General features: G+C 35.0%; 1 protein-coding gene across 14 annotated transcripts in view; it reads right to left on the reverse strand.

The window, feature by feature from the left end:
- LOC139122714 (anoctamin-4-like) overlaps positions 1 to 26274 on the reverse strand; it is an 86075-nt gene that overhangs the window by 21130 nt on the left and 38671 nt on the right. For 4 of the 14 annotated variants that reach the window (XM_070688345.1, XM_070688392.1, XM_070688460.1 and 1 more), the window contains 13 exons: positions 21268 to 21480; positions 19686 to 19784; positions 14844 to 14977; positions 13877 to 13934; positions 13314 to 13368; positions 12445 to 12557; positions 11647 to 11711; positions 11171 to 11309; positions 10712 to 10813; positions 9175 to 9235; positions 1903 to 1985; positions 1402 to 1464; positions 286 to 360 (listed from right to left, as the gene is read on the reverse strand). In XM_070688345.1, coding sequence (XP_070544446.1) covers positions 286 to 360; positions 1402 to 1464; positions 1903 to 1985; positions 9175 to 9235; positions 10712 to 10813; positions 11171 to 11309; positions 11647 to 11711; positions 12445 to 12557; positions 13314 to 13368; positions 13877 to 13934; positions 14844 to 14977; positions 19686 to 19784; positions 21268 to 21480 — 1260 coding nt within the window. Of the gene's footprint in view, positions 1 to 285; positions 361 to 822; positions 898 to 1401; positions 1465 to 1902; positions 1986 to 2864; positions 2926 to 4974; positions 5036 to 9174; positions 9236 to 10711; positions 10814 to 11170; positions 11310 to 11646; positions 11712 to 12444; positions 12558 to 13313; positions 13369 to 13876; positions 13935 to 14843; positions 14978 to 19685; positions 19785 to 21267; positions 21481 to 24289; positions 24540 to 26274 lie in introns of those variants that run through there. The other 10 variants (XM_070688367.1, XM_070688416.1, XM_070688356.1 and 7 more) reach the window with 8 other exon arrangements.

Below are 26274 nucleotides of genomic sequence, written 5' to 3' on the forward strand. Positions count from 1 at the left end.
TTTTTACCGTACATGTAGGCATTTGTAATCTGTGTACTGTAATTCCCCGGACTGCCTTGCTTTTAGTTGTATTATGGTGTTTACTGCTATCAGCCCTAACTATAGGTACGTGCTTGAATATTAAAATCCAAAGCACTCTTTCATTCTGCACCTATCTTTGTCACACATTCTCTTGTTTCTTCCGCTGCTCTGGTCTCTGGAACTTCGCTTTTGCTTGCAAATGCTTTCTAGTTGTCTTTGATCTGAATATGGTGTCTGTATGGATGAAGGAAATGGTTGACCTACCATGAACAAGATGCCGGATACAGATGTCAGAATGCGAGGAAATTTCTGGTACCAAGTAATCCATTTCTCTTCCACCTATCCGTGTGTGATGAAGGAATGGTCCATGATCCGTGTGTGATGAAGGAATGGTCCATGATCCATGTGAGATGAGGGAAGGGTCCGTGGATGCAATGAATGGAAATACATGACATGTTTGGTGAGCATCTAATGATGTGATAGTGATGTTGAAATGATTGATACTTGCTGTGTGTCAATAGATTTCCATCATACTGCTTGTATTGTCAGTGAATTTCATATTTTGAAATTTACAAAGGCTGAATATTTGTGAGAAAGCCCCCTACACTCCCTGTTTTACAGGAGGCAAATTACAAATATGAAGTAAGATGTGAAAAACATCGCAAAAAATCCAGTGAAAACGTAGACAACTAAGTAGAAAGTTTTAGTCTGATGGAAATTATCAGCACACAGCAAATCTTCATCAATTTCACATAAATATTTAACGATGGTTTTTTTATCCACAGATTGTTTTTGTCTCACCATCAGCAGTATAACAATAGAAGCCGCTGCCAGCCTTGGAAATCTGGTCCGTAAATTGACATATGGCTGCTCCTCCTAAAATGCCATACATCATGTTAGAATACAAGAACACTACAATAATTTTAACCATTTCTGAAATCTCAACAAGGATATTCTAAAATAAAACATCGACAGTAACTTCTGCTGGTTGTGTGCTCACTGTTGTCAAGACTTGTAATCATCAAGAAGGAATTTACTGCACCACAATGGGTTAACATGTCCAACATGCATATGTGCAGAATCTTCAAATTGAGTATATTTTGATTGGAAAAGTGAAAATTGGATCAGATTTTCAAGATAGTGATAGACTTCAAAATTCTCAAGCACACATAATCAATAGTCCCCTAAATAAATTCAGATCTTGGCATATTCCACACTGGTAGATTAAGTTAACGGTGACAGGCTATCGTTGGCTCAGGTATGCACTCCGATGCTTCATTTAAATGTCTCCTGTAATTAGTTTAGTTGGAGAAAAGAAGTCAAGGACAACCAAACTTGAAGTTCAACTGGAGACAGGAAATTCACAACAAACATTGTTACCTTGGTGACAGGATTGACTCTTTTGTCTGGAGCATTGGCTTCAAACTCTGGCCGGCAGTTTTCCTGTTCAAGATACAGCAAGATTTGTTTTATTGAAAGAAAAGAACCTGTAATATTAAAATATTGCTTACAAAGAGACTATTATATGCATGAAAATAGTAAAAATTGCTGTGTAGCTATTTTATCAATTTGAGAGACAGATTAAAACATGATTGGGTAAAAATGTACACTTTAACAACATCAAAAGACATCACACTATAAGTAACTGTCAACCAATTATATGTTTCCATAAAGTTCATACGGAAGTTATTTTGTCAGTAGTTATTCCACCAAATGGAGACATGAAATTTACATGTGATCAATTTTCATATGATCTTCCGAACTTTCAATGAAAACTATACAATCCATTGACACACACACACATTGTTGTACTGTTCAACTTAGCCATACATAAGTAATTCAGGCAGATTAAAAAATCATAAATTTTGTTCAAACACTGACCTCGTGATCTTCAAAACCAAACAAATCCCAGTCATACTGGATCTCAAACTGCTTTCTCTTCCAAAATTCCAAAAACAACGTTGCTAAGAGAGAAGCATTATAATGAAAGTTAGACATGAAATACCTCTGAGCTTTTCAAAATATTGAAAACAATAATGACATTTTTTGATATTCATAGCAGATTACATTTCGTTTCACAGATAGCCATTTACTCATGTCAAAATTCCAAGATTAGCTTTCTCATTCAAGATCAAACACTGAATAAACCAGCACAGATTGTTGTAACTATGTTCGTCCAAATTCCAACATTGCTTTCACTTTTTTTGCTCTTTGAAGATCAAACATAAAATAAAACAGCATACAAGATTATTTTAAGCATTGCACAGATAACAGCATATGTTAGTTGTCAAGATACAAAGTTATTGAGATTTCTGCATAATGCAGTCAGTAGAAAGTAAAGCCAGAAGAACAGGAAAGGTGAAAAACCAAGTGAGAAATTGGCCAGGCTGGGATTTCACAAATTATTGTAAAATAAATATTTACGGTTAACTTAACTTCCTTTGATATATAACAGAGTGAAGCACAGGTTTTGTCTTGATGAAGTAAAGATATCCTACATTCAGATTACAGTTTCATTTCTTTTGAAACCATTCAGGTGGCTACTACATCTATGTTTACATTGCTATTGATGTCACTAACGCTACGTTTGTGAAAGCTGACATTATATGAGATAATCTTAGAAACTCAATCATCAAAGATCACTACCAGGTTTCCTACTGAAAATGATAGTGAATGAACTTTTATAACTTATCCAGGTTGAGAAAATAGAGAATTCTGCAGATTCAGACAGATACAATCAAATACGGAAAGAAATTCAGCAAATTCAATTCAGAGGAGTTTATCTAAATTGGCAGAAAATTTTACAAATTTTCATCACTCTTTTGTTTATAAAGCTAGCTTACCCCATAGACCCATGACTACAGCAAATAACACTGTTGCTTGGTTATCAAATATTGTAGCCATCTTTACACGCCATGCAGACAAACAAAGAACAAAAAAATACAAAAGAAAAGAAGCATATTATAGAGACTAGACATTAAGTGCATTGTGACATGCAGGAGACAGTTTGGCAGTGAAGAAATTGGATCAAATCCTGCGGGGAGAAGAAAGAATATAGAAAGGTTAAAGGTTAAAAGTCAAGAAAGAATAACTGTATTTGCATAACATTGCCCATTGCTCAGTGCAATACTGTACATGATCCAAGAGATATACACCATGTCTTTATGTGCTTTACACATGTACATGTGCTAATTTGTATAGTTTACTCTTTTTTCAGATACCTGCCCTACATCAGTTATCTTGAAAATCTATGTTGGCATACTTTTTAAGTCACATAGGATAAAATTTGTCTGTTGACAACTGATAGTTAGATACACATAAAAAGGTAGTGTTGATACAAGGACAGTTTGAGTGTAAAGCACACGTTCTTCAAAGTAAGACAGATGTATGATTCTAAACCTTGGACCGTGTACCAGTATAGCATTGGAGGTGACATAGACAGACACAAGTAAATTAACAAAATAAAACTTGTTATTCTCACAAATATAAAACTTGTATTATAGAATTATTTGCAATGCACGCTGCATAAAGCATAGTTGCCATTTATTTTGAAACTGAATGCGCATGTGCCAAAGCTTTGCTGTCTCCATAAGTGTATTATGGTCACATGGTGTGTAACATTTTCAAAACAACGCGCATAAGGTTGATTGCTGCATGCAATGTTGGTAAATGAAAGTTTTCTATCACACAGAGAAAAGTTCCTTTGGTTTCAGTTGTGTTGATCACTTTGTGAAATAGTATAAATGGGGAATTTTTGATGACGGCCTCAAATGTTCCTATTAGGAGAATCGACTACAATGTGCCCAATGAAATAAAATATCCCTTTGAATGAGATAAATGTGAAAATATGAAAGTAACTGATAACGCTGCATACAACATAAACAAATCATAACATTCTAGATAACAAACAAACAAGGAGTAAACTTGCAACAAAACTGAGAGACGCAGGTATGGATGAGTGATTTCTTGAATCAGAGTGGAGATTGTTATCAGTGATGATTGTCTGTTTATTAAGGTACCAGGGTGTGGATAGGTTAATAACAGTGGACATTTGGTGAACATGAAACATTGACAAACATCCACACATGCATTTATAATTATTGCATGCACCGCGGTGTTTATTTATTTTAGAACCTTTGACTACTAATTTGACGTTTCCCAGCTGACAATAATTCAATCACAGCAAATGTAAATAATTAAAGACAACTATCCTTATTTTCTGCAAATTAAATGAGAATTTGTTACAAAATGTGATTGAGTATGGAAATGCTTCAAAAAATGTTTAGTAACTGACATTGCATAACTTTACATTTTGTTCCTGATTACATTTAGTACCAGTATTTACTTCTGGTAAACTTACATCAATTAAGCTTACATCAATTCCCTGGAGTCTGAATATAATAATAGAAATACTTCTACATTTTTTCAGTGTTTTTGACTGTTATTATGTTGTTAGCTGTCGTATGCATTCACTACTTGAACACAACATGCACCTATTACTCACTTCAACAAGTAGTCTTGAAACTTAAACAGAATAAAAGATTTGCAGTCATCTGATAAAATTCGGAATCAGTAAACTAGTTTGCCTAAAATTGTTTTATATTTGAAACAAAAGTTTGTTGTAAAAACTGTTATTTTTCTGTTGAAAGGAATTTTGGAAAATCTATTTCATTCTTGGGTTAAAGTCAATCCATTAATTGTTGATTGGTAAAGGCATGATAAACTGGTCCTGAATATCATTCTAACCGTTACAAGATTCAACAAGAATGCTACTGAAAACGAGAAAACATAACTTTCATGCTTTGTGTTTGCAATAATTTTGCAAATCAATGCTGACTCAATCACTGTTCCCCTAATAAAAAGTAGTATGAACTAAAAACAATTGGAACATTCCATTATACTCATACTGAGAGGGTTGATGGAACAGGAAGAAGGCAAGTGGGTGTTACTCACCCCACAGTGCCATTACAATGGAGAAGAAAGGTGCAGCATAGCTATCAAATATGGAACTAATCTGTGAATAGAGTACACAGCTGTTTAGTGCTACGTGTTAGATAACTTCTAGCAGGTCATACAGATGCGACTGTCAACACCAAGCTATGCAGACTGTAATTGGATAAGCATGTCATACAGATGTGATGGTGAACACCAAGCTACGCTGACTGATCGCTGTAATTGGATTGGAAAACTTTCAGTATGTTATACAGATGTGACTGTGAACTCATTGCTATGGAGACGTAATTGGATAAGCATATAATACAGATGTGACTGTGAGCATGCAGCTATGCAGACTGACTGCTGTAATTCAACAAGATTAATTGGATAACTTTCAGACTATCTTACAGCCGTGACTGTGTATATCCAGCAGCAGACACCTGTGCTGTAACTGAACACGATTGCCAAGATAAAATTTTGTCTGTGAAAAAAACAGCTGCAGTACACTACTGTCAGTGCTGAATGCTAATTGCCTTTACGTTACAGCTGAGGCTGTGTAGTTGCAAAGATAATTGCTTTGCCTGTCACTGAACATAATGAACAGATAAATTTACATTTAGTAATTTGTTTGACACTTTATGAAATTGCCTTCAACAAATGCATAAAACACAATATGACAACTACTGCATGCTATAGTCACATGACTCCTTGGTGCTTTGACGACACTTAATATGCAAGAAAGCATATGTACACATAGATTACTGACTTTTTGCTACGCATTGACAGTAGTACTATACAGCTATTTTAACACATAAAGTGAAGTGTGATGCAAGTGGTAAGAAAACATCCAAGTTCAACTGGTCCGTCTGGTTGCTTCATGCACTGTGTGTAGAAAGTAAGCTGTGCAATGTTAGTACCGGTATTTAATGGAGATCGCTGCACGCACAGTGTGTTAACATCCATGTACAAATATTCCAGTGAACAAAGTTTCCTTCATAAGCGCAGAGCACTGTTGTACACTTGTAGAGTTGAGTTTTCAGTGGCAGGTACATACATACAGGAAAAGTTTTCTTTGCTTTGTGCTATTGACAGATATTTGGTGACATGACATAGAAGAAAAGACATCACTAACAAAATGACGAAGTTTCACATCAAAGACATATCCCTTCCATGTCATTGACATTGACATACCATGGTAAGATGATACATTCAACTACAGTCAGCTTGGCAACTGTGAACTTTATCTCCTTAGAAGGAGAGTATTGAAATTGTTGAATTTCTGAATCTGAGGAAAACCACTGGCATGACCTCCTGTCCATCAAACAGGTGACAATCCAAAACATCCTGTCCAGAAAGTAGTTACACATTTTGGCATTTCAGCTTATCTGTTACTACAGCATTTATTTGACATTGTACGGTATTATTAATCTGACTCAATTTTCTGTCTCAATGTCATCTTTAGTATTCTCACACAGAAAATCAAATGCAATCTACACTGACATGCCTAGAGCAGTTACAATATCATCAAAATGTGAGAATAGTCGATATTCTTGCAACTAGGATACATAAATGATGTAGATTTTTTAAGGGGTAATTAATCAGGAAAAAAAATCACAGTAATGTGAAAAATGTTCCCTCCTATTGTAGCAGGTATAGTACAATGCTAATCCTGTCCATAGGGATCATAGATGATGTGGAACAAACTACAATACACCTAAAATAGAAATAATTATTGGTAATGTACATTATTTGCTAAAACTGCCCAACACAGCGTATTCAGTCATATTTATTAAGTGCTACGGTTGCTTCAGGAATTCCATAGAAATTAATCCTGGTACTACAGATTGGTCAGACAACCCTGATATGAATGGAATGCAAGTTCTTAGGGGATATCTATCACTAAAATAATTTTATGAGGTATTAGTAAATGTTATTTACAGATAATGCTTTCATGCATGAGAAACTAGCAACTTGTATTAGTTATGCTATGAAGACTTTTTTCAGATGTAATTATAACACGATACTACAAGAACATCAGCAACTGTAAGCATTGACACTATTCAGTGACAAGTCTTTTACAGAATGCTGTTAGCAATGTGTCGGCTTATTGGCAACTTTTTCATCTGATTTACTACTCACCCCAGAGTGCCAAGATAATAGCTGATAGAGGTGAAAGATGGTTATCAAAGATCATAATAAACTGAAAGAGACAGAAAATGGACAGTGAAATGATAAGGTTTGAATGAGGTATGGTCTTTAGTAGGAATGGAGTGGAGCAATAAAGCTGGAGAGTTAGGACAAATGGTGAATCACAGATACATGAACAAATAGTTTTGTTGAACAGAAAGGAACCAAGGAGGGCAATTACATTTATTCAATCATGAAAAATTGTCCAGAATATTCATTTATAGATTATCTTCTCATTTTCTGTATGAAGCATCACTACAGATGAGTTTGACTTACAGACTTAAAACGTTATTCAGATTATGTGCTTATGGATAAGGTGATTCACAACCAAATACTAAAAGATTAGAAAAGTGATAGCTTTCATGTCCAATGGTTTTCATATTTGACAATTTTCAACAGATGGAATATGCCATGATGGAATATGAACAACTTTAAATGGAATCAGCAGACCCTTGATTGATATGGATAAGATAAACTAAATATTGCTAACACAGTCTATGGACACTGATGGACAAGGGAAAGATAAGGAAAGATACTGAGAGTACGGAAAAAGTTGCTGGAAAAGAAGAAAAAGTAAGAGGCAGTTATAAACAGGTGGAGAGCATCAGATATCCTACAAGGAAATGAAGATGGTGAATTGAGACACAGTTGACATGTAGATGCCTCCTCAGAATATGAGGAGCTGATGTGAAGGAATAACTCTGATCTTTGGTTGTAGAAACATCACAATTATGAAGTGATTGATAAAAGAAAAGACATGGGAAGAAGATTTTATATTTATCTTCCATTCCTTATACTCTACACTTTAGGAGTAATTCTTTAAACTTTCTTTCTAGGTAATACTTCTGAATGTTTGCTTATTCATCCTGACATCTTTGTTTTGGTAATCTGCAAATTCTAACAGCTCTATATCTCTATTCTTGCTCATTTGAGTGAGTTAGGGTAGAGGTGTACATTCTGTAATATGGCACACCTAAAACAACACTGATAGTTATCCCCACAGGGTCAGGTTATGATCTATCTGACAAGGCAGGGCACAGAGGCACTATGATATCCATATTTACAGCCTATACAACTGTTGCTTTGGTATCACCACTTATCACTTGTTATAGACTACAGTTACTAACTTCTACATACATTGACATTTTAACATGGTGTTGTGCTGACGATGGAGACACAGCTAAATCTCACATTTGTGCCACAGTACAAGCTGCTGGTTAAGTTTTCAGTACAACTAACCAATATATTCAAACATTTGAATACATTATTTTCTGCATTAAGTTCTCTGTTTCTTCATTACAGCTTTGAAAACCACTGCAACTGATGTATCTGTTAGCAGTCTTCATGACTGACTTTTAATTTCATTTGACCATGGCCTTGTAAGGAAGTCTGTTAGTAGAAAGACTGTGTTCAGTCAAAGAAAGTAAAACTTTAGGAAACAGACAGAGCAGAGCTTTTAAGCTTATCTGAAAGTGCATGAACAATTTAACTGATGTAAGGATGGTGAATTTAGTTGTACAACACTGCACATCAATTCCATCTGTTTTGTTCAGAATAGTAATTAAAGAAATCCCTGATCACAGTTTTACAAATGACGAACTGAATGAGGTAGTAATTGTCATCAAATGCTTGGTAAATATTATAGTATTTTGTAGCAGCACTGATGAGTATATTCAACTGACTGTGTGGACTTTCAAATGCACATCATCAATCACATTTGCATATTAGATCCATCTGGATCAGTTGAGATAGTTTGTACTTCTTTGTGACGGTATCATCTGTCAAACAGTCAGAGTTGACTGGTAAATACCATACATTTTATGAAAAACTGATGTCAGAGACATGTGCTGTTTTGCTGGCTTGCAACAGTTCATGTTGAAACACTTGGTTGGTGAACACAATGTGTAATAGAATATCTGAATGAATGCTACAAAAAGAAAGGCTTGTTTTTTTTCAGCTGGACAGGAGAAAAGAAGAAGATAGGTTAGTACACAGTGTGTGTTTGTTCGTTTTTTCATTACATGTACATACCCCATATTGCCATTACAATGGATACTACTGGTGTTCCCCAACTATCAAATACCAACGACACCTAAAAAATCAACAATGATAGTTATAACATCACAAATATGAATTACAGCAGCAATGTTTTCAATCCATGGCAATCATCTTCATCTGTAAAGGGAATAGTCAGCATCAATGAAACACTAATCCTGTTAAATGTTTAGGATTTAAAGAAATTGGTTTAAAGACATTTTCATACTTGTTTCACAGGAAAAGGTTTGACAACATTTGAGAGTTATTGTGAAAGTACGCCTTGGAAGAGGCTGCACCTTCACCAAACTTGTGAATGTAGGCCTTGAAAGAGGCTGTTCCTGTCAAACAGTCAAACAATAGGTCATGATAAAGGGTTATTCAATACAAAAAGGGAGAAATTTGACCTGTTCTGTTTGATCAGCATTTCATTATACCCTTTGTCAACACACTTTGCTAAAACTGGAATCTTAAAATGACCTCTCAAAATGATAGGGCTGTTCTCATATATTAAATCATAGCGGTGGATTGGTTTCACTGAAACAGAACACATCAAATTTCTCTCTCTGCAGCAGTAATCATTTACACAATGCTTTCATGTTGATAACACACCATCTATGGAAGAAACTGATCCTTTCATTTATAGAACACAATCAAACAGAAATGGGAAATACAAAGAGTAAATATATGCAAATGTACTGTGGTCTTTACATGACCTTATTTGCATATGAATAGGCGTACACAACACACTTTATACAAGTGATCAGAATGTTCTAATCAAACAATCTTTTCACAATTGTTTTTATCTATTATTTTGCTGTTATGTGAGGGGAAGGTTCTTTTCTTAAAACAAGAGAACAAGAACTACTGTTTACTTTGTATTCTTCAATGTTTCCATTATAAAAATATGGAATTTTCCAATACTTGGTATGCTCTGATTTCAAACATAAATTCAATTAGTATCTTTTGAACAAATGCATCATAGGAATTCATTCTGATGGCATTCTAGCTGGTAATAAACTGCCCAGCAGCTGATATAGCTCCGCTGTGAATTTTCAGGAATTTTGCTGAATGTAATGTAACAAGAGACCTTAATGGTGTAATTTACAATATTGGAATCAATGAAAAGCTGTGATAGATAGTGTCCACATATACATTCCATTATGTAACATTATAAAATAAATTTTGACTGGGTGTGAATATAACAAGGTGTACTACAAATTGACAATTTGAAAGGCGTAACACAAGTGGTATCAAATATCTCAACAAACAATCATTAGTAACTTGCAAATACAATGTATAAGATTTCTGAGCAGCAGTTTCCGAGAAGAAGAGTAAATTTTATGGTGGGACGGACAACAGACGACGGACGACTGACGACAGAGGATGGATGCAACAATCATTCTACTTTACCTAACAGCTCCACATCTTTAACAGCAGAACTTAATATGAGATTCAAAAATGTACTTCAGTTTTTGTGAAATTTGCAATTATACAATACAGTTGATATAAAAGGAAGAATTAATGATTGTACCTGTGTATATATACAGCTGTCGTACAACAGCCAATAACCACATCTTTCATTGCACAGTGGGCACATTGTAGCATTTCCCATACCAGCCTCATCACAGGTTTCCTGTGAAATAAGGACAATTAAGATATTCAGATGGTGAAACATTAAAGGGTAAAACGTCATTCACAAATCTGTATCATTATAGGTAATAGTTCTACTTTGGAAGAAAAAAAACACATATCACTATCAGTACGCTCAAAATATCATGTGATGGCAGTGAAAACAAACCCAACTGTACAAGCAAGTATGGAAATAAACATATTTCTTTGAACATTTTGGCATATGTAGTTCCCTGTTCAAGTTGCTAGATTCATTTCACATCTGGATGGCACATACATCTGAGATTTGAAATGGACATTCAAAGTAAGTTAAAACATGGTAAGACAGTAAAGTTGAGTGGAAATGAAAGAGAGTTCTTACCTTCTGGACAGGGTTATCAAACATGACAACACAGCCATAGATGAAACACCCAAGTCCAATGATAGCAGCTGGTATCAATGCACTGGTGTAGTAACCAAGCCAGGCAAAATATAATCCAATCTTTTCACCATAATATTTCCTGTCAAATGTCATATGAGATGCATATTCAATAGAGATGTTTTTGGCCACTTCGTCTAAAAACAGGTCCAAATTTGTTGTATATCCCTTCTCACAGAGAGATAAAACAAACTCAAAAGGCAACAAGCTTACATTTAAAATTATGTGATATCTGCGATATGAATTCATTTTAGGAAAGTTGAACTGTGTCCTTGTACCTATTCATTCTAACCTTCTTTCTGATCTGAATTCTCTTGAAATCTCTTTACTATGAGATAACACAGAATAATTTGGCCATGAACTTGTAATGAATGTTGGCATGATTTTTGACGGTGATAGAGCTTACAGTTGGGACTTACCTGACAAGATCAAGAGGTTGATTTTTGTACCATCTGCCAGGTCTTGCCCACTCCTCATATAGAAGCTAAATGGTGAACACAGAAATGAACATTAATGTATTGTCATTATCTAAAGTTCTTAATATTTCTTTGTTTCTAAAAACTTGTGAAAACTGATGAGTTTAGATATTAATTGTAGCTACCGGTCTATGTATCAACCATCTAACTACTTTATCTTTCATTGCCTCTATCAGACCTCCACTCTTGCTGTCTGTCTGTTGGCAATTGTTCTAAGGTCAGGTCTGTTTATAAACATTGAATGAGTTCATTTTTACAAAATATTTGATATTCAAACTCAGGATACAGCATGTTGGTAAGACCGTCATCAAATACATTTTACTATGCATTGATAATGTGCATTGTGATAACAATTCATCAATCAGGTTAATTTCTCTTTCCTAGATTTTGGAATTGAATTGGCCCTATTGCTTTGGAAGGTTTTTTCTATATCATTGTCACCTTGTGAACATGGTTAAACCAACCAACCAACAAACAAACAACTGTGCACCAAAATATACAGTATGTTTCCTACATCAAATTATTTTATCAGTTCATTCATGGAGCGGAATAAAGCACATTTTCTAGCATTCTTGACACTTCAGATTGAAATATTTCAAACAGATATCAATATTGTGCAAATAATTCATTACTTTTAAAAATTATTATTAATATGTTCAGAATTCAATATTAGATGTAAAATTCACAACTTTTAAAATCATCATTTAAATTGTTTCGTTATCAACATTAGATTTGACTTACACGTCTGTCGTTTTCAGATCCGTGGGTCAGCATGGAATGTTCACTGGTGTACTTGCCTTCATGGAGTGGAAATGCTGCTGTGTAGGTTCCATTGCTCAGTAAATGTTCAATACCTAATAATAGTCATGGACAGGAAAGATTTGATAACAAGTATGTCTCAAATGAACACGGTGTAATAAAATTCATTGGACAACAAGTAAGATGGTATTAGTAGAAGCATACTAATTGTCACTCTTTGCCCCCTAAGTTCATTCTGGTATCCTCTGCTCAAATGAAGTAGTTTTAATTTTTCTTAAAATTCATAATTTTAGTATAATTGATAATATGACCAAAAGCTATGCAGTGGAAGGTTCATAAAGGTTCATTATATGCACTACAAGCACAGACATTTGGCAGTTTACCGCAAACTTATAAAAGTTTGATGAAAATAGACCTAATGCTCTAAAAATTTCTTTTGCTAATAAGTACTCCCACTACTAACATTCTGATATTTGATTTCATCCAAATTAATTAAAAGTTTACTTTTGTAATGTCAAAATATGAGTTTTATTTGGGTCAAGGCAAGTCTTCAAAAATATTTAGCATATCATCAAAAACGCTTATCTACACTGCTTTCATACAATACATGGCCCAGCATGATATTGCTGTGGACACATACTTGAATGGAGTCTGCAAAAACCAATTTGATTTGACCAAAGAACTAAATCAGGGAACTGAAACTTGATGAGGTTTAGTTTCAGAGTGTCTATACATTTGATAGTTTTAGATCTCAACATTGAGGGTAGGGTTATTATCAATGGATGACCTTTGACCCAAAGGATCATGGGAAACACTGTATCAATACAATCATACACAATGTATCAACTTACCAAACTTGTTACCCTTGTCTGGATCATATTTACATCTCTCCAGTATCTCATATACCTGGGGTAAAAGATGAGATGGTTTTAAAATATTAGATAGCTACTCTAAACTCAGACTTTCAATACCAGTATGTTGAACTAAATGATTTTGCAATTATGACATTGGTGCGGACACTGATGTGTCGCAACATTTGGTATTTTTAACAGTTGTGACATTTGATTTTTCAAAGACTTTGTTCAAGACATTTTTGTCCTCTTTTCAATGATTAGTATTGTGACATAACATTGTTATATGACTGGCTCCAACATTGCTCGTCCCTCCTCATTGCATAATGAGACTTGTACCTGTATATTTGTAGACTTGTATATTTGTAGACTTTTATATTTGTAGACTTGTATATTTGGAATTGGCAGTAAAGTAAAGAAAGTAAGACAACGGAATAAAATTCAGATGTTAAAATTAACATCAGACATTACACCAATACTGTACAGGAGTTGACAAGTTCAATGTAAAGTATTTTGACACACAGTTTGGATTAGAAACCATAAAACTATAAAACTTAGCTTACCATTCTGCTTCGTTCAGCCGGTGAAAAAAAGTCATCTTTATTTTCAATACCAATAAATCTGTGAAGGAGAAAGACATAGTTAATTTGAACTCAAAATCTTTATAAGTTGGAAATGGATGGAAATTTTATTTTTTGATACATCAAAAATTTGTGGTAATGCTGAACAAAACTTCTGAATAATAGTAGCAATCTTTTGATAAACTCTTATCAATGGGTATAATGTCACTCATTACTTGACATATACTTCTACAGAAAAACTAACAAAAAATCATTGTTTTGATAGTGCCAAACTCCAAAATGCACAGTAGTGTTCAATGGTGCTTTAGAGTCAGAGTTGTTCAGTACTGGTATGATCTACTAAACAGAAAAGTTTTGATGTTCTTCTTGAAAGTATGTAGAGTGGGCGACTGGTGCATTTCTAATGGGACATTGTTTCAGGTTGGGGGGGGGAGGGGTGTGGGACATTGTTTCAGGTTGGGGGGGAGGGGTGTGGGACATTGTTTCAGGTTGGGGGGAGGGGTGTGGGACATTGTTTCAGGTTGGGGGGAGGGGTGTGGGACATTGTTTCAGGTTGGGGGGGAGGGGTGTGGGACATTGTTTCAGGTTGGGGGGGAGGGGTGTGGGACATTGTTTCAGGTTGGGGGGGAGGGGTGTGGGACATTGTTTCAGGTTGGGGGGGAGGGGTGTGGGACATTGTTTTAGGTTGGGGAGGGGGGAGGGCTTGCATGAGAAAGGACAATTGCAATAGGTTTTACGGTTACTCCATGGTACGTGGAGCAGAATTTTGTCATTAGATCAAAGAACGTTACATGAATCTTTAAGATGGCTCAGGTCGGATACGTAGGCAGGAGTATTGCTGTTCAGACCTTGCAAATACTTAAGCACAAACATAATCCAGTTCAGGTTGTTGGGTTACTGGAAATGCAAATTTTGTTCTGTAACTGTCCTAATTCTTAACAACACTTACTCTTCCTGTCTGTCCTTGACAAAGGCACATGTGAAAGAGTTTGGCTCTGGTTTGATGTATTCTTCACTGAGTGCAAATGGATTTGGCATTTTATCACAGCAAGTAAGTGTTCCATCTTCTTCAATATCATTTTCCTGAAAACAATCACATTAAAAGTATTTAACACTTTCTGGAAATAGTCAAATTAAAAGTTTAAATTCATGATCTTTCGGAAAGAAATTACTAATTTTGTAGCAGGCTAGCAATAATTTATACAGCTGAGTAAAATCAATGAATCGTTTCTGAAAACAACTTGTTTTAGTTTTGAATTTTTTTGCAAAAAATGCTTCAAAGCCAGCTGAAATTATTTCAGCACTGCCAATCTCTGTGATGATAATTGTACACAGTGTTTTTGCTAAGGGTGGTAAGTAGGTAAATGTTACTGGGGTTCCCCAGTCATTTTACCTGGGTTCCCCTTGGTATATCAATGCAATCAGGTTAGGGGACAGAAGAAATGTTACCTGGGTTCCCAAACCATTTACCAGTGTTCCCAAACTTTAGCAAAAACACTGGTACAGTTTTTGAGTTGCACTTAAAATTTTCAGGGAAATTTTCCAGTTTGCCAGATGTCAAATTTTCCCAGTTGTCCTGCAGGAAAAATCTAAAGAACTAATAAGTTCTTCTATGTGGCCTTGCACATTATTCTTATTAACACATAAATGGCATTTATCATCAGATGTCTGTGTTCACACTGCTTATTTGTTCATTTTACAAAACACTGACTACCTTACTACGGGATGAAGGATAGTTAAAGGTATACTGTCACCTGTTCCAATTTTGCCACAGTTACCATGGAAAGAGAAAATCTAACCAATCACAGATTTTAAGCGGGTGGCCACTTTTTAAAAACAGCGCCCTCACATTGGCATTTGAATACCAAGGAACCCCCCCTTTAACCATATATGGGAATATTTAGATTACAGGTGACTGTATACCTTTAAGACTTTCACCCCCAGTTCCCTGTGTACAGGTCCAACTTTACCATAGAAAACAATGGATTTGGTCAAACTATGGTGGTGAAAGGGTTAAGACATGGTAAATAGTGAAAAATTGGACCTCTTGCATTTAGCACTAGGGAGATTCGTTAGTTTTCGCTAATTATTTGCAATTCCTACTAAACATGTCTCATGGGTAAGCCATAATCAAAGTGAATGATACTACATCACCTTGAAGATTTTGTTTTTAAATGTTTCTTTTTCAAATTTCCAGAAAGCACTGTAAACTTCAAACCATTTTTTCAACAATAAATAATAAAATCCTGTTTTGTGAGAGTTCAAAGTATAATTTGATTGTCAGATAGCTGGAAATACAAACTACTGATCTGTAGAGGAAGTGTTGGGTGAAACATAATTTCATTTGCCATGTGTATATATCTAATAACAGTCTCTAAAATGTAGGTTTCTTGATCCCAGTGTACTACACCACAGAAGGGTAACAATGCATCAATGACAGACTGTAAATTGTACATAGTGATGGATTGCCTAAAAATTTGTGCCTTACCACCTTACAGAAACACCACAAGTAAAACAAAGAAAGAATGAAGGAATATAGAGGGAGAGGATTTAGAAAAGAAAGATTGAAAAACCAAAGGAAAAACAGAAGAGAAAGAAAGAGAAAGGACATAAGTAAATAAATAGTAAATAATATCGGAATAAACAAAGAGATAAATAATTAATATGATAAATTACACGGCCGAATCAAGAATTGCAGTTAGATATGTGCAAAGTCAGATATAATAAAAGTTTTGGCACTATGCTATATTCCTATAATTATCATTTTCACAAACTGAACAAGGACATCCCTTGGAAACCAAACTAATCCATTTGCAAGAGAGAAAGAGATAGTTTCTGTGACTGAAAAATATGTAAGACAAGTAATATGCATATACCAGTAGAAAGTAAAAAGACAGGGACAGGATTTTGTAAATCAATAAAGAACTTTAGAGTAAATCAATAAAAAAACTTTAGAGTAAGAGACATGTTTTTTGTTTTTGTTTTGAGAAACTATGAGTCAAGGAGTTGGAAAAAAAGAGAGAAAGTCCAAAGGTGTGAATTGGAAGTAAATTAGAGGAAAATGTAGAATTTATCAAGTCTAATAGAAGCAGACTTAAAAGACTATCCAATTAAATTATCCTTTGTAGAATGATAGAGTAGTAATCCATACTGAAGATTATGGAAATGAAAATAAACAAAAAGCAAGATTGTGTGACACATGGTATGATGTGAATTATTGCCATTATGAGTCTGTGCTTTTACCATAAAATGTCTTGCATTATCGTACTTTGGAACAATGTTGCAGATACATTGATATACTTTGGAACAATGTTGCAGATGCACTGTCATACTTTGGAACAATGTTGCAGATGCATTGTCATACTTTGGAACAATGTTGCAGATGCACTGTCATACTTTGGAACAATGTTGCAGATGCATTGTCATACTTTGGAACAATGTTGCAGATATTACATGATAATGGAAACATAGACATTTAGTGTTGAATTATTATACTTACAGGAATGTGAAAAATTGTTGAGATTTGAAAATGAAAATTATAGCAGCTTTTGCAGTAACAAAGCGAAGCACCAAGGTAGAATTACTTTAAGAGCTTTCTGAGTGCAGAGCATAAGCATCCCAGACAAAGACAAAAAGAAACTTTGTGCTATGCATATTATTTTTGAAGCATTCCGAGACATAGAGTACATTTTCTCATCATGTAAAAAGTGTGTTTAGAAGATGTGTTTGAAACTCTTTGTATCTTGTTTGGTTGATTGATGTCGTGCGTAGAGTTGTTAGCATTTTGAGAAGTCAAGAAAAACTTAAACAGCTAAGAATGACAGTAGCTGTAGAAACTGCAACCATATTCAGTAGTTTCGATCTGACTATATGCTGGGAAGAGTTCCTAACACAGAGCAACAAATATATCCTCCGTAATATATACAGTATATCTTAGATATTATTCCCTAATATTTTTCTTCGTTCAGCGAAGGAAAATACGAGTGACGTAATGACCGTGTCACCACGAGTCGAAGACGAGTTGTGACACGGTCATTACGTCACGAGTATTTCTTGGTCTTTTGGCCAGAGGTCCATATATCTTTCTTTCATGAATTTGACTTTGTTTGTACCGTCTATTTACTGTCTGTTCTGTGCTGTTTTGTGTCTATGTTTACAACTATTGTCTTACAAATTTTGACCTAGTGTTATTGGATTATGGATTGGTATGATTGCGATTATTATACTTATCACAGCACAAGCCAAGAATTCGTTATTTTTTGCAAAATAAAATAAGTTTTCCATGACGATTCCGCGTTTAAACTTTGAACTACTTTAGGAATAAATATCAGTACGCCGTGCACAAGTTGTCAATCATTTCCAGTCGTCCGTCGTGTGCGTTAGCGCTCACGTTCGTTCGTGTGTGGAGCAAATGACAGCTCTCGGTCTACACGTAGGCTATCTTCCGCAAAGTTATAATCTATTTCAAAGATAGCATAGTCCTAGAAATTTATCACAGACGAAGATACGCTATTTTTCGGGAACAAATATCGACTGAATCTCGACGGCGCGAACACTGTAAAGGTCGCGCCTATGCGTACGGAACCCACGGTAGGCTATACGCGACCACTTCGAGTTCGTTGTTTCCGCAAATTATTCGCGTAATTCCTTCGGAATATACAGGCAGTACACTCTTGTGTTTACATTGTTCGGATTAGTAATGTCGTAGTCTGTGAAAATATCGATTTCATTACATGACTTTTGATCGTGGGAGAAACATCGGCCGCCATGTTGTTTGTTTACAACATTACGAGCACACCGAAGATCGACAAAAAAAAGGTCCGACGCACCAAAATTGATGACATAGACGCGGGTTGTCGTGACGTAGAACGACCAGAGAATAAATCCCGTATTTTTTGTTCGGAGACGACAAACTTGGCTTGTGCATGTGATATCCTCCATAATATATCAGGTGTATCCTCCATAGTATTTAGAGATTATTATCCAATATCGCCTGTTCCTATGTCCTATCATCATTTGTATCATTTGTGCTGTGTCACACATATCATGACACCAAGTTGGACTAATATCAGCATGATTATATGATTAATAAGGTACGGTATATCCTCAATTTTTAAGGTATGTCCTCCATAATACACAAGGTATATCCTCCATGATGCTTATAATCTGGAAAATCTGCAGATAACAACTTTGAGCCGTCACAGAAGAGCACGAGTCTTCTCTGCAGATTTCGAGAATTAAGAAGAAAACCATCAAAGACTAAACAAGAAGTTGAGCCAGAGGACGTAACCTTCAATGATTTCATCAGAATTTGGAAAAACTTGATGAGAACATCCATAGAAACTTTTACATCACCACGTTTCACGACACTAAGAAGCTAATTCCTAAATTTTTAACCAAAACATGAAAGAACGACAAATTTCATTAAAGTACCAGGGAAAATTTAAGATATCACCTTGAAAATTAAATAAATTTCCATTATTTGAGCTCATTTGCATGTTTGGGGATGAGCATGTTGAGTTTACGATGTCCGGTCTTCAAGCCATGATGCACTGTCTTCACACCTGTGACTGACGTGATAAACGCTGTGGTTCTAATGTTTTTGTAGCTGATGGACATACATACAATACACACAGTTGATATACATTGACTGATTCCTATAGCTTTCTATGATGTAAATGGGTGAATTAATTAAATTATGAATAAAATATAACAATTAGCAAACAACACAGATAGCAAATGAATGAATGAATTGATAGAAAAAATCAGATTAAGAATCTGTCAATTATACCTGGATTGGCATTTTTAACTTCATAGTTTCAGCAGCCGTTGTTAACACCTCCCAGTTGGCATGGATTTTGACAAAGCATGTCTTCTTGTCTGCACTTTGCTGAATTCATTAAAAACAAAAATACAATATTATTGATCTATTTATGGGAGGAAAAAGGAGTAGTGTCATTGTTTTCAGTAAGAAAGATCTGTAAGGGATTTTTACAGTATTAAGTATATTTTATTTAAAATGAAGAAGTGGCCAAAATGTGGTTTTCAAGTTTCAAACCTTTTAATAAAGTCGAATAGCATGAATTGTACGGTACAACAAATTTTTATTATTTGCAAAATATCATCTACAACATAGAGTGTTATTCCAACATGGTAAGTTTATAACACATAATACCTATTTTGAATCAAATTAAATTACGCTTTTTAAAAAAGTACTGGATTTTATACTAATTTTTCACCATATTATATGACACACACACTGCGCCTGCATGCTTTGCTGTGCAGAGTGACTCTAAACTGAACAGAGCTCAGTTCTATCACTATCCTAACACTATGTGATATCTTAAAGATGGAGAAAATTATTTTGATCAAATTTCACAATTTTGAGAGAACTGATCAATATGATGATTGCTGAGTGTTTCATTGGCTAATTACTAATTACTTGTACAAATGAAGAGAAAACTGAAGTGAATGTTACAATGGACTGATATCATCCTCTCCCTAATATGTACCGTATACACACTAACATACATGTATGCTTTGTCTGAGTTCCACAACGAACTACCAAACGGTAGTCTATTGCCAAAAAAATCATTTTTTGTAAAAATTTGGTATTTTCTTTGTCTTTTTTGCAGATACCAGGAACAAAATTTGCATGTTACGTTATTCATAAATTGTTTTGTGCCATTGAAACAGAGAGAGAATCCTCTCCCTTGAAGTCATCTCATGCAGAGATGATTGCTTTTATAGTTGTAATGTAACAAAGCCAACATTATAGAAATAACGGACGACGCGCTGACCATTAACGTTTATTTATGGGCAAGGGTGAGAGGAAAGCCAAAAATTAACGGGCGAGGCTTGCCGAGCTTGTTAATTTGGCTTTCCTCGAGCCCGCGCCCATAAATAAACATTAATGGTCAGTGCGGAGTCTGTTATTTCAATTATATTTTCAACGAACCCCGAAAAACCATCAAAATTTATGAAAATTTCCCGTGCGAATGACAACGGGGCCCCAGAACCTGTCAGCGAGTAGTGCGCGCTGCAAAAATTTTGCAAATCCGGAGATTTTTTGAAAAAAGCGTCTAAACTTGGCCAACAAATGCTCCATTTTATTTTTTTGTGGTTGATTATATCTTTGTACAAATCACAATTTTCGTTTTTAGCCGTAAAGTTACTATGTTTACGATATTATTCATATTCACGGGCATTAAAACAAACCATTACTGTGTATTTGTGGGCAGTCACATGGTTCAGCTCGACCAATTAAAACACAATGGACAGGGCATGGTAATATAATCTGTCGTCAGGTGCAATGCCTGTGGTTTGCAGCCAGAGTATACAAAGTGACGAACAATCATCAACTTGTCACTTACACTTGCATCTTCTATTTCAAGTTCAAGTCCATGTTCTACTTCTAAGTTATGTTGAAACTCTTTCCTCCTTGATTCTTTCTTCATGTCTCCTTCATCTTTCTCTTCATCTTTATCTTTCTCAGATATTTCAAATGCCAACACATAGTCGATTCTTCTCTTTGTGTCTCGGAAAAACAAAGTTTGTTTTTCCTTGATTTCTTCCTCTTCCTCTGGCTACAAAAATCCAACAAACCAAGACGTTGAGAAATCACTTTGCATACAAATACACTGTCTATTTTGGGGCTAATGTACAGCGTCTCAGAAGCTGTAAGCCAATCGGTTTCAATTAAGGTAGTAAATTGCCCTAGCTTTACACTCCCTAAGTTGTTACCAATCTACCAATCAGATATAGCCTTCCGAGACGTTGCACATTGCCTGTCTTTTTTGGACTGTGCTAAAGTCATACATAAGTATTTGTTATGATGGCACGTACTGTGTCATATATACAAAATTGTATTTGTGATTATCTGGAAGTGGGAATGTGTGTAAATTTTAACCACAGGAGTAATCACATGAGAAGATATATATCAGTCACTTTGTGATGAGATGTGTGAATTTTCATGTATATGTGTATTGAAGATACAAAACATTTTAAACTTAGATATGTGTATGAATACCCGGTATATGCTAAATGTACTAATGTGTTTTATCACTCAAGGATATGCATGTGAAATTTGCTGGTATATTTTCATAATCGCAGGCGGTAATGATAACAGTGGCAGTGTTTGACATGACATGAACAACTCAGAGAAACTTAATAATTTAAATTGTGATCAAAACTCTATAAAAGCATTACACTGATTAATGAAAAACATTGAGATTCTGACTGAAGTTAATTATTGAAAGATGCAGATTTTGTACAAAGCTATTTCCATATGAACCTCATTCTCTATCACTAATTTCCTACAGATTTGCAAATACTCAAACAATTTGAATATCTGAATTACAAAATCACATTTCTCAAATTAAATAATATGATTTTGTTTGATGTACAATCTGAGTTTTGAAATCTTAGTTTTACTTGAACTTTCCTCTCACTTCTTGTAAGGCTACAACACTCAGTGAAATACAGTTATATTGTTGGCAGTTATTGTTAATACATCTCTGAGCTTTTTCATTTCACATTGATTATTTTCCACTTGGAGGTCAAATATTTGCATAAGGTCAAATATTTGCATAGCAGCCAGAATTTCTTGTAATGTTAACAATTTATAAGGAACTCTTAATTTATTCATGAACATCTAATTTCCTTGCATGAGTACGATCACTATTCTATGGAAGGTTACAGTGCTTGTTAGGATGTAACGCCGTTAGTAACCGTACAATTCTCAACTATCACTGTATCAGCAGGTATTGTTGGTAGTATTTTAAATCCATTTACAACCATCAAGAATTTACTTTTGTATCGGAAAGAACTTATGTCTGCAAGTGGCATGTCTTATTTCCCCTGAGGGTAAAATGTATTTATCTGAACATTGAGATTAAATATATGTAGCAACATTCATCAATTGTTTCATGAATTGGCTTGGAAGCAATGTAGTTTTTTGAAAATTAACTTTTCCCATTGCCAAATTCTGGTACAGCATGTTTTCATACATTAAACTGCAGTCTGATGGTCTGTGATCAAATGATACAGTCTGATGGTCTGTGATCAAATGATACAGTCTGATGGTCTGTGATCAAATGATGGCCTCTGGTGAGGAAGGTTTGAAGTGGAGTTGCTTTTAAAAGAAATGGTTTGTTGACTCACAAGAAGTGACCTAGGTAGGTTTAGTTCAATCACCTAAGCCGTTTGTGTAGAGACAATAAAATAGCAATGGCATGCCATATACACATACTACACAAGGACAGTCTTTGAAGTCTGGGACATACAAGTACAAGTTTTCAACAAATCTGTGAGAAAGGTGTGAAATTTCACTGAATATGATATCTTCAAATTGGCAGCAAAGTAAAATAAATTTTGTTCAGTTGTTTTAAAAATAAGCAAACAAGTCAATAAAATTTCTTCACAATAAAGACCAAGTAGTAAAAGAAGTACCCTGGTTAGGCTGGTATGCTAAAACACAGCCTGAAGTAAAGAAACGCAGTTGGGGTTTTCCCCGCATAGATATCAAATTTTCAGGCATAATAATCCCAGTGACTTGTGTGAGAGTGTTACACCATGCATCTTGGAGGGGTTTTATTTAGATGTTGATGCAAATGAAGTATGGATTCCAACAACAGGCGTCTTTGTTGAAAGTTTCAGGTCAGAAAACATGCCAGGTCTGTTATCCTTTGCAAAACTCACGTATCAAAGACCAAAAACGCATTCCTTGCAGTTATCTTTCACTGACCTACTATCAAAACCCAGTGAATATTTCTGTGTTGTCATTTGGCCAATGTAACCATTGACTGATAGCTATGAAATTCAATGTCTATTGATTGTCATGTATTTTATGGATACACTTGTGAAAACCTAAACACTAACTACATGTACATAATGTAGTTCAAACTGTAAAATCCAAATTGAGTATGTGCATTGTAGTCTGTGTTTAAGTTTCCAAAGAACTTGTTGGATTTCAGAACGAACCGTGTGAATGACTGGGAATCCCTACAGATTCCAACCCTGGATATACACACCCATCATTTAAATAAACCTTTCTCTATATCAGTGAGAGTACAATTGAGCATTGTGTTTAATGTATGTCAACCTTCACCAGGAGGCTGAGAGAGAGAACCGCCATGTAGCAATTTATGTTTGATGCTGTTTTATGATAAACATCAGGCAGTTTTCACTTTGTATCACATAATTTTACTCACAATCAATGGACAGGCATGGGACACTGAGTAAGTTCCTGTTTTGATACAACTGTTAGTATCACAAACTACTACACACATACAGACCCTGTCAAGACATTCATCTCACTGCTCCAAACAAAGTCAACGTCAGTCCTCTTGGTCACACCCAAGTTTTCTAAAAGTAAACAAAGTTAATTAGACTTGCCTGACCCTCAATGTTGAGCAGCTCATAGCTTCTACGAAGCTGAGCTGGTGGTGGATCAGCCATAGTCTAGTGTGGATGACAGTCCAAGGCGTTTGCAAAGATACGACTGTTACATAAAGATGAATAACAGAGTGTTTGTGGACCACTTAGGTGACGTCAGCATATTAACGGCACTCCCAAGTAAGTGATTATTGACACAGTGACACTGCTCTCTTATTGATTGGGTTTGGAATGTAGTTGGCCGACAAATGAAATTTATGATACCTTCTACCTCATAAAATGAAATGCATTCAATATGTGGGTGTGTCAGTATTCTTAACCTGCTATACAGAATGGCCTGTACCACTATAAACATGGGTAGGTTCCCCTCAGAAATAATGATTTGCATAGATCCCGCTCAAAGATAACAATTGATAACTTCCCCCTACTTCAATGGAGGGTATTCCTCATGATGGGTAAATTTTTTTCCTGATAATGATGCAAAGTTAAACTGCTCGATAGTTTTACTTCCCCATGAATTTACAGATCAAATAAAGACATGATAAAGTCACTAGACAAGTCACCACTTCCTAAAATTAGACTCCTCCAGAGGACCGTTGATTGTCGTGACAACCAAATGAGCTATTTACATTTACACAACCTCTGACTGAACAAATATCATTCAGGATATGAATTGTTATCAATTTACTAATCTATGAATCATTCTTTCATCAGAAGATATTGCGTAAAATATTAACTACATGTATCTCATCTGTAATATTTCTTCAATCTTCATATCTACATACATGTATGGTACATCAGATAATTGAACATGTTGAGTTTTATTTGAAGCTTTTCATGGTTTTTTGAAAACTTAAAAGATTGCTTTTGTATGTTTGACACCATATAAAATTTCAGAATTATTTCATTTTTAAAACTCTTGACATTTCATTATCACGGTACTGTACATTATCCAAAACAAATAATTCCCCTATCTTTGTCAGAATTCACATGATATTGAATTCTATAAAAGATTGATCACTGCGACATTCATGACAATTTATTTCCACCATGTGGTAGATTAAATTCTACTCTTGCTGTGTTTTTTCAAATGAATACAGAATGACACTTTAACCCTTTGACCGCTGTATTTTTTTCCCGCCAAAAGTTTTGTGCAACATTTCACCAATTTTTATGATTTTTTTCTGTAATTTTTTTATAATTTTGGACCAAATGGACATCATATTTCATTGGCTGTAGTTTTTTCTCAAAATTCTGGCAAAAATCTGGGAAAAAATGGCTGGGGTTTATTTTATAAAGGTGACACAAATAGACTTTGGCACTCAAAGGGTTAACTATACATGTACTCATCAAAGTGGTGAGTACAATAATTTTTCTGATAATAAGTAAGGTATAAGTATCTATTGTATAATTTATGTGTAATACTATGTATCTTGTGTGACTTGTGACTGAAGTTCACAAAAGTCTATGACTGGTCTGATTAGCAAACAGGGAAAATGTATTTCATTTTACGTTTCCCTGGTGATGGGTGAATTTCTTTCAAGGACAAGCAATGAACAAATCACACGAAAAAGAATGACAAGCAAAGCCACTATTGTTGATCCTAGATGTTTTAAATCTTGGTACGTGTAAATCTCTAGGGTTTTGACTCTCTCCTGATCAGAGTAAAAATTTTATTTGTTCATTTATTCATTTTCCTTTCACATTGTCGATTGTAAATGGACAATGTGTTTTATTTTTTCTAAAAGCGATTTCTGCAGATTTAATTAACCATCATAAAACCAGTAAAGTGATCAATGTCATCATCATCATCATCATCATCAATATGTAAGGTCTCCAACAACTGATGAAACATTTTTCGTACTCAAATTACATGTAGGCCATGAAAAATCCTTGATTCTATGCACTTTTTCAAAAAGCATCCTATCCATACACAGCTTGTACAGAACTGGTAGTTATGAACTGGTACTGGTGAGGAATTTACC

This window comes from Ptychodera flava, chromosome 2, assembly GCF_041260155.1.
Source record: "Ptychodera flava strain L36383 chromosome 2, AS_Pfla_20210202, whole genome shotgun sequence".
NCBI classification, from domain to species: domain Eukaryota; kingdom Metazoa; phylum Hemichordata; class Enteropneusta; family Ptychoderidae; genus Ptychodera; species Ptychodera flava.